Source organism: Pteropus medius, unplaced genomic scaffold (assembly GCF_902729225.1).
Source record: "Pteropus medius unplaced genomic scaffold, Ma_sr-lr_union100, whole genome shotgun sequence".
NCBI classification, from domain to species: Eukaryota; Metazoa; Chordata; class Mammalia; order Chiroptera; family Pteropodidae; genus Pteropus; species Pteropus medius.
Genome location: NW_024344433.1, coordinates 1,687,532 through 1,695,969, shown reverse-complemented (window position 1 = coordinate 1,695,969; position 8,438 = coordinate 1,687,532). Strand labels below are relative to the sequence as shown.

The 8,438-nt window shown below is 51.1% G+C and overlaps 3 protein-coding genes across 4 annotated transcripts in view; 1 reads left to right on the top strand and 2 right to left on the bottom strand.

Annotated features, from left to right (window-relative positions):
- Positions 1-390, bottom strand: part of TMEM127 (transmembrane protein 127) — an 11,201-nt gene extending 10,811 nt beyond the window's left edge. The window contains exon 1 of the mRNA XM_039872565.1: positions 230-390. The gene's annotated coding sequence lies outside the window, so the exon portion shown is untranslated. The remainder of the gene's footprint in view (positions 1-229) is intronic.
- A 175-nt stretch (positions 391-565) lies between these two features.
- On the top strand, positions 566-6,165 carry CIAO1 (cytosolic iron-sulfur assembly component 1). 2 transcript variants are annotated; one of them, XM_039872561.1, is made up of 7 exons: positions 570-836; positions 1,345-1,493; positions 1,609-1,720; positions 1,827-1,915; positions 2,129-2,330; positions 2,837-2,924; positions 3,759-6,041. In XM_039872561.1, exons 1-7 carry the CDS (start codon positions 698-700, stop codon positions 3,997-3,999), a joined length of 1,020 nt encoding a protein of 339 aa, XP_039728495.1. In that variant the 5' UTR covers positions 570-697; the 3' UTR covers positions 4,000-6,041. The 2 variants fall into 2 exon arrangements, with proteins under 2 accessions (XP_039728496.1, XP_039728495.1); XM_039872562.1 differs by lacking the exon at positions 2,837-2,924 and having other exon boundaries at positions 566-836; positions 5,168-6,165.
- A 372-nt stretch (positions 6,166-6,537) lies between these two features.
- The window catches only part of SNRNP200 (small nuclear ribonucleoprotein U5 subunit 200), a 29,929-nt gene continuing 28,028 nt past the window's right edge, over positions 6,538-8,438 (bottom strand). The window contains exons 42-45 of the mRNA XM_039872556.1: positions 8,216-8,376; positions 8,055-8,136; positions 7,079-7,171; positions 6,538-6,982 (exon numbers count right to left, since the gene is read on the bottom strand). Coding sequence (XP_039728490.1) covers positions 6,839-6,982; positions 7,079-7,171; positions 8,055-8,136; positions 8,216-8,376 — 480 coding nt within the window. The 3' untranslated portion in view covers positions 6,538-6,838. The remainder of the gene's footprint in view (positions 6,983-7,078; positions 7,172-8,054; positions 8,137-8,215; positions 8,377-8,438) is intronic.

Here is an 8,438-nt window from a genome sequence, read left to right as displayed (position 1 = left end):
TGCGGGACGAGAATCTGATTGGGAACTGGGTAGACAGCGGTGGGGGTGGGGGCGGAAATACTGGCTACTGGTGGGAGAGACCGGGACCCGGGGTCTCGGCCAGAGGGTGTCGAGGGGCGGAGGACCAGGCTGGGCCGAGGGGATCCCGGACCCAGGATCTGAGAACTGCGCTCTAGGGTGCGACCTCTGCCCAGAAAGAACCCTCCCGACACTGACCACCATTCCTCACCAGTCAGCAGGCCTCAGGGCCGGGATGGCGCCGCTCCGTCCAGTCACCGGCTCCTCAGCTGCCCGGGCCCGAGCGATCCCAGGCCCCAAACCCGCAACGCCCGGACCGACCCGGGTCCAACCCACTTCCGGCTTCCTCTTTGCCTGCCTCCGCCTTCTCCAGCTCCCCGCCCAGTCCCCGTGCGCGTCACAGCCCGGCGCGCCGCCGGCTCCCTGCGCGGGGCCTCACGGGACTGGTAGTTCGAGGGAGTTCCGCGAGGCTTTCCGCTGGGGTCTGGGGCCGACTACAACTCCCAGAGGGCAGCGCGGCCGCGACCGTGGGCACTTCAGTTCCCAGAACGCCCCGGGCCCCCGAGCGGAAGCGGCTAGAGGGGCGGCTGTGGAAGGCCGGGTGGGGCATCGCGGGCACCTACGCGGTGGGACCCGCTGTCGGAACGCTGCCCACCTCCTCGTCCCGCGCCGGGCCGCCATGAAGGACTCGCTGGTGCTGCTGGGCCGTGTCTCGGCTCACCCGGACTCGCGGTGCTGGTTCCTGGCCTGGAACCCCGCGGGAACCCTGCTGGCCTCATGTGGGGGCGACCGTAGAGTCCGCATCTGGGGCAGGGAGGGTAAGGCCCGGGCTCAGGGTTGCGCGGCAGGCCTATCTCGGCCGGGGTACCGCCCAGGGAGAGCCGGGAGAGGCCATCTCGAGGTGAATGTTAGCTGCTCTGAGAAGGACTTTTCCAGCAAGTACTAGAAGCAGAAACGTCAGCGAAAGGCTGGAACTGTGGAGGGACTTTGGGTAGTTGCTGAGGCAGGAAAATGAAGAGAGCAGGACGGTGGAGAGTAGACTGCAGAGTAACTTGCGACGTCGCGAAGTTAGAGTTTATCACAAGGGCATTCGGGAGCCACTGACCGCATTAAATCGCGAGGGTGACTCCTCAGATTTGTTTCAAAAGGCTGGTGCCTCCAGAAGAGGTAGGGTTGTTACCTCTTTCTGAAAGCATGTTGTAAATATGCTTGCTGAGCTTTGTCCGCAGCTTGGTTCCAGTGATGACCCCCATCAGATGGCGTTGACAGTGCTTCATCGCCTTCCTGTGCACCCAGCTCCAGCGCCCGGTTGCCCTCTGCTTTTAGGTGACAGCTGGATCTGCAAATCTGTCCTTTCTGAAGGCCACCAGCGCACTGTGCGGAAGGTGGCCTGGTCTCCCTGCGGCAGTTACTTGGCCTCTGCCAGCTTTGATGCTACCACTTGCATTTGGAAGAAGAACCAGGATGATTTTGAGGTAACTGGTCTGGTGAAACCAGGATTGTTGCCTCTTTGTTCCCCAAGGCCGGCTCAGGATCTTGAGCCCATGATCTTGGGTGAGGTTGAATCTTGTCTCTCTTTTCTTTTCACAGTGCGTGACCACGCTGGAGGGCCATGAAAATGAGGTCAAGTCAGTGGCCTGGGCCCCATCTGGCAACCTCATTGCCACCTGCAGCCGAGATAAGAGTGTGTGGGTCTGGGAAGGTGAGTCCCAGCCCCTCCAGGTACAGCTGTGAACTAGCAGTCAGACATCCGCTTTGTGATCTTGGCAGGGTCAGCTCGTGGGCTCCTTTCTCTTTCTCTCTCACAGTCGATGAAGAAGATGAGTACGAATGTGTTAGTGTCCTCAATTCGCACACGCAGGATGTCAAGCACGTGGTCTGGCACCCGAGCCAGGAGGTAAAAGTTAGGCCAGGTATCTTGGTGGGAGGGAATTCCCAGTGGAGGGCTGTGCCCAGTACTCTGCTTTTCTGCCTCAGTCTGGCTTTAATAGGGATCACTGCCCATGACCAAAAGACATTAATCCCTTTATAAAGACAGTCACCTGTGACTGTCCTGTACTAGCAGGGCACTTCTGGGCTATAAGTGCTGTGTTTTCCCTATGTCCCCAAGCTGTTAGCCTCTGCCAGCTATGATGACACAGTGAAGCTCTACAGGGAAGAAGAGGATGACTGGGTATGTTGTGCCACCCTTGAGGGCCATGAATCCACTGTATGGAGCTTGGCCTTTGACCCCAGTGGCCAGCGTCTGGCATCTTGCAGTGATGACCGTACCGTGCGCATCTGGCGCCAGTACCTACCAGGCAATGAGCAAGGTGAGCTAAAGGAGACACATTTCCATGAGACTGATGGTCTACTTGGGCTGAGACATGTAGATGAAGCCCAGGAAATTGGGGGGAGGAGTTGTGCCACAAGGGGGCGCCAGAGTGCTGGAGGGTCAGGGAAGGCCATGTAGAAGGATGGGTAGGATTTTAATGTGAAGAGAGAGTTCTGAGTGAAAATGGAACAACGTGAGCAAAGGCCTTAAAGGTGGGAAAGCCTAGACTTGGAGCATAGGGTGTGAGGGTTTGGGAAATCAGGTGGGTTGTGCTGGCTGGTGGGTGGCCTTCAAAGGCAGGCCGACTAGTCAGACGTAGTTTGCAGCCAAAGGGTTTTTAGGACATTTCCTTCTCAGAATTTCACTTTAAAAATGCCAATCTGGCCACGAGATGACTCGTGGCTGAGGGTGGGATGAGGGAGGGCAAATCAGGATAGTCGCCCCCTGAGGTGCCCAGGACACAAGCAAGACATGTCTTGGATTCAAGAGAAGTCTGTCATGCAGGGGTGGCATGCAGTGGAAATGACCCCAGCTGGAAATGTGTCTGCACTTTGTCGGGCTTCCACTCCAGGACCATTTATGATGTTGCTTGGTAAGATCTGTGCCCCCATCTCCACCCAACCCCCAACTCAGGTTTTAGGGAGGTCAGACCCTCTGCTGCTCTTTGCCCCTTTGGGGGTGCATGGAATAGGGAGTAGCACCCACACTTCTTCAGAACAGGCCAGACTGTCCACCATGCTGGCTTAGAGCCAGCTGGCCTGGGTCACAGTAACCCAGAACAGACTCAGACCCAGGCCTGCACCTGCATCAAGCTCCCAAGCTGTGAGTGCAGCACTGGCCTTTTGGGTCACACAGCATTGTACCATCCGGAAATAGTCGTTTTTGAAACTGGATTCATGGCTAGGGTTTTTATGGTTTGGTGGCACGGGCTCTACCTTTACAGAGCCTAGAGAAGCCACACGTTTAGGTCAGAGGGCAGACTGGCTCTAAGAATTTAGCCCTAGGAAATAACCCTAAATAGTGAAAAAAGTTGATATGCATCTAAGCTTTCTTTGCATCAACAAACATTTGGGAATAACAAAAACAGACCAATAAAATATGGTAGAGTTCAATGACCTATTATGTTGCTATGCAAACTTCATGACAAGGCAGATTGCTTATGCTAAATGACAGAAGTGCACTTCAGGACCATACCATTTTTTAGGTTAATTATAGTACGGTAAACCCGGATGGTGGCTCTTCAAGACTTAGGGGGATGTTGATAGCTCTATGTTAGTTAGGGGGCTCTTCAGCAAGAGGTCAGCTGAGGCCTGAAGTTTGGGAAGAGAGCAGGCCAGGGTTTGTCAAATCAGGCCCTTGTACCTGACTTGCTGGATTGGGGAGGGTGGAGCCACCAGCACATGCACTAACAGCGTGTTCTTCCCAGGTGTCAGTTGACAGGGGCCCTGGCTACAGCCTGTGGGGATGATGCCATCCGAGTGTTTGAGGAGGATCCTGGCTCTGACCCTCAGCAGCCTACCTTCTCTCTGACGGCCCACCTGCCTCAGGCCCATCCCCAGGATGTCAACTGTGTGGCCTGGAACCCCAAAGAGCAGGGGCTTCTGGCCTCTTGCAGCGATGATGGGGAGGTGGCTTTCTGGAAGTATCAGCGGCCAGAAGGCCTCTGAGCCACCTTAACTTTGGACAGAACCATGGCTCCCCAGAAAATGTCCTAAGATTTTTCCTGCCCAGGGGGACCTGGAGGAGCACCCTGGCCTTCGATGAACTTGGCTTGTCCCCCTAGCCCTGGAAGACATGCGGGGCCACAGAGCCACTCTGTCCCTCCTGACATGGCCCCGCTCAGAGCCATGGAACAGCAGCACCTTGTGGTTGTGCCACAGATTTACTTTAGGGCTCAGTGTTAAAGTTTGGGGGTAAATACACCATTTGTAATCACTGTATCTGTATGTTGGGGGGTGTATCTCAGACCTTCCTGAAATTGTAAGCTTTATAGAAATAACCCGTCCTAGCTTATATCATCAGGACATTCACATTTAAAACAATTTCATGGTGAGTCCTTTTCAGAATTTGGTCCTGCCTTCCCCATTTCTGGGTAAATCATTGCATTTAAGACTGTGGAAGATTATTTAACGTTAGCTGGTTTGCAGTGAAGACACCTCGGCTTCCTTGCGAAGCCTTCATAGTATCTCCTGTGCCTGCAGGGAATGCTGAAAATAAACAGGGAGTATATGCACCCTAAAAGCGAGTTGCTATTGCCCACAGGCTGTACATTCCTAGTGGGGCTGAAAACTGGTTCTTGGGTAGGAGACCAAAAAAAAATCTTAGAGACGATCACCTGTGGCCCTCTGAGGGGTCGCAGTACATGATACAGTCCATCTGGTACTGAGTTTCTGTGGTGAGAGCCAGTGAGGCAAAGATATCTGACAGGGCTCCTTTGGGAGGTAATGAGACAAGGCAGAGAATCCCTGTCAGAGGCAATCAGTTCTTCCCTCCCAGTCAGGTTTTGTCAGCCACTCTATGTGGGTTTCCACATGAGGACTTGTCCCTAAAGCTCCAGCCTTAATTTCTCACACCACAGAGATCATGACTTTAGGTTGTAGAGACAGCTGGGCAGCACCTGGGGTAATGCGCAAAATGTGTTCTCACATCCCTGGGGCTCGAGCCTCTCAGGGGACTTGAGGTCAGCTGTTGGCACCTTGGCAGGAACCATGGCAGTGGCACCAACTAATCTTTGTCTTCACTTCCTTGTTGTCACAGCAGAAGTGTTGGCAACTTCACTTAGGACTGTCCTTCATAAACCAATACAAGTAAATTGCATTCAATCTTGACCCCCAGGAACACGGCCATGTTGTGACGCAGCATGCATAAAGTGCCCTGACTTGCAGCTCTTGAGGAAAAGCAGTTGTACAGCTACATCACCAGATGCATCAGTTGTGTTCTTGACTTATTTTCACTTGAGAGTAGTGGCAAGTTACTGGCTACCTGGCAGATGTTTTCTGGGAAACTAATGAGCTTTTCATATCAAAAGAAACTGATAGTGTTGCCAATGATAAAGCTTTCAAGCAAAAATTAAATTCCAGAAAACCTGTATTGCCACCATGAGCTTGACATCTCCCCAATACTTATTAGTCTTCTGATGAGGTGAGTGGTGACATTAACAAATGTGACTTGTGTCATGAAATGGATCAGCATCTGGAAGACCTACACGAGTCAGTGAACCCATATTTTCCAAAAGATTAATGCATGACATTAGGGACTCATTCATGGGTAAGAGGCCCATTCGGGGTATAAAACAGACCCACGGGTCTTAACAGCACACTGGTAAAGGCAACGTGCCACCTGAAACTTTAAGAAATGACCACTCACAGAGTCACTGTAGTATCAAAAAGCCTTTTTCTGAAAAGGATATTTAAAATGTCCTCTCTTTTACAACTGCATATACATGTAAAAGCCAGTTTTACTTCCATTTTACTTCATTTAAACATGAGGTTTAGAAGCAGACACGAGAGTCCCAGTCTTCATTAAACCAGACAGAACCAAGGTCTGTAAAAAGATCAAAGGCCACTCTTCTCCTTGGATGTTTTACAAGTAATTTTTCAAAAAAAAACTAACAATTTATTGTTACTTTTTAAATGCACTGTTCTAATTTTTCATATTGTTGACATCAATGGATGTAACCTAAGTAATAAAAGCTCTTTGGGGTTCCTCATTTTTGTACTGTGAAGGGGTCCTAAGACCAAGCCATTTGAAAACTGCTGACCTAGGGAAATTACCCCTCAGAATCATCTTCTAACTTTATGTGAAGTTATTCCTAAAGAATGACAAGGCAAAAATTTGAAGACGAAGATGTCCAGACCTGGATCACAGTATCAGTGAAGATTGGGTCACACACCCAGCTGGTACGTTTTAACCCCTCCTGAGTCTCCTTGGGGTGAGGGGTGTCGCTGCAGATCTTGAAAAACCTACCCTGTCATCTGTCCCTGTAGCTCTGTTAGTTCCAGCAGTGTGCTGACATGGGTAGCAAGATGGGGACCAGGCTATACCGACTAAAAAGAAGCTGCCTAACCCCTCAGCGGACATGCTGCAGGTGATGGCCCAACTAAAGAGCAGCCTTATTCTCGACAAGTACCTTAAGCAAGTTCAGTGGCTAAAGAGAAAAAAATCTTTTTCGAAGGGCCTTAGGCTAGAGCAAAGAAACTAAAATATAGAATCACTGCAAAGATGAATGATTTCTCGAACTGATTTTATTAGAACACCTAATAAAACAACAAAGAACATGCCTAAAAATGCTATCCAGTTAACACGACAGCTACACGACACCTACAGACACCGGATCCAAAGCTTGGATGCCAAGGTGGCAAGAGGAAATGTGGAGGGGCCCTGGGGTGCACCTGCACTGCCTGGCAGCCCGCCCTCATGCCAGCAGACCTACTGTCCACAACTGTGACCCAGACATGCTCTTTGTTCAGGTCCAACCCCTCCAGGCAAGAGCACAGGCCTCCACACTCAATCCGAGTCGCTGTCTGTCTCGGCTTCTTTCACATCTACACTGAACTTGTATTCTTGGTCACATCCCATGTAAGCATCGCTCATGAAATATAGAGTGTAGTTGTGGGCGCCAGTGGCTGGGGCCACAAAGTCAAGCTTCACCTAGAGAGAGCAGGCAAGGGTCAGGGCAGACACGGACGTGGGAGAGCGCTCCTGTCCTGCCCTATCTCAGTCTCAGGCTGGGCCAGTGGCACTCACCTTGGCCTTCTGCTGCAGGGTCAGCCTCTTGATGGAGATAAGGCTGTTGGACTTGGCGTCTCCAATCACCACCCACCAGCCCTCCTCACGTTTCTGTAGTGACCGAAAACCAAGAATCTCAGCACATAAAACTTGACAGTGATTTAAGACCATGAGAGTGGTTACAAAAGTAGGAAAACAAAAAGCAGACAGAAAGCTTTCTAGAGTTTCCCCCGAAACACAATTTGATGTAACTAAGATTGTGAAACCATCACAAGGCAACTCAAATGAACTCAATTTTTAAGTAGTAGAGGGACTCATTTGTTGCTTCCAGCTCACTTCCTTGTCCCAGTTAGCACTTGCTATTGCATCCAGGATTCCACTAGAGACCTTGTCTCTGGGGCCTGGCAACTTTGAGTCCCTCTGAGGCTCTTCTCAGGCAAATGTGCCAGGTGATTATGACATGTGAACATGGACAACAGCCCACCCACAGAGAGGAAGTGGGCCTTGCCTCCATCCAGGCACTTCTGCTGCCCACTCTGCCATTAGAAAGCCTAGGAACTCCATTATAAAGTGCTCTTTCCTTGGAGTGTATTCAACTAGTTTGTAAAATTAAATATTACATACATTGTATCTAGCTTTTGCTAGATTTTCTTTCTTGTAAAAAACCAAGCAACTGGAAGCACAGTAAGTGGCAGTGAGAAAGGAGGGAGAAGAAACACCTAGAAAAGCCCAGCTGTCCTGCAGCTGTTTAAAGAAAAATGCATTTTTGCCGTCACAGAGATTGACTGCTTAGCTGGTATTTTAACAATGACCAGTCATCTAAATTGTTTTAAAGCAAAAACAAAAACAAAAACATCCACAGTCTTGATATTCTCAGCCTATGATCTGTCATTATCCTAAGTTTCCCTCCCTAGTGACAGTGCACTCTTGTCCTCTGACCACCCATGGACAAGGCCTCCAGTGGACACTGGAAAAGGCAGCTGCCAGGACACACCTGTGGGAAGAGAGGCGCGATCACGGGGCCTGTGACTTCCTCCTCTCGCTCCAACTGCACCAGCACCACAACGGGCCCGCCACTGTGGGGAAGAAGCAGTGCAGCATATCAGCGCTGGGCGGCAGAGCCCCTGGAGCAGGGCACCTGGCCCTCTGGCTCACCTGCGGATGCCGTCCTTATCCACAACTTCGTAAGACAGCTCAATGTTAGGGTAGCGGTTACAGAAACGGGCCACGTCTGCCATCTGGCTGTCAGACAGCTGAAGCAATGCGTTCCGTTCTTCATCCTCCATCTCCATGATGTCGAAAACACTCTCCACTCCCTGCAGCAGGCATTCAGAGATCAAGGGGAAAAAATCCACACTGACAGCAAACAAACAGGCTC

Bases quoted from the DNA above. Each gene is read 5' to 3' on its own strand.
- CIAO1 (XM_039872561.1), top strand. From the start codon at position 698: ATGAAGGACTCGCTGGTGCTGCTGGGCCGTGTCTCGGCTCACCCGGAC. The intron at 837-1,344 runs GTAAGGCCCGGG...CTCTGCTTTTAG, and splicing joins CCGCATCTGGGGCAGGGAGG to GTGACAGCTGGATCTGCAAA. The intron at 2,331-2,836 runs GTGAGCTAAAGG...TCTGTCATGCAG, and splicing joins CCTACCAGGCAATGAGCAAG to GGGTGGCATGCAGTGGAAAT.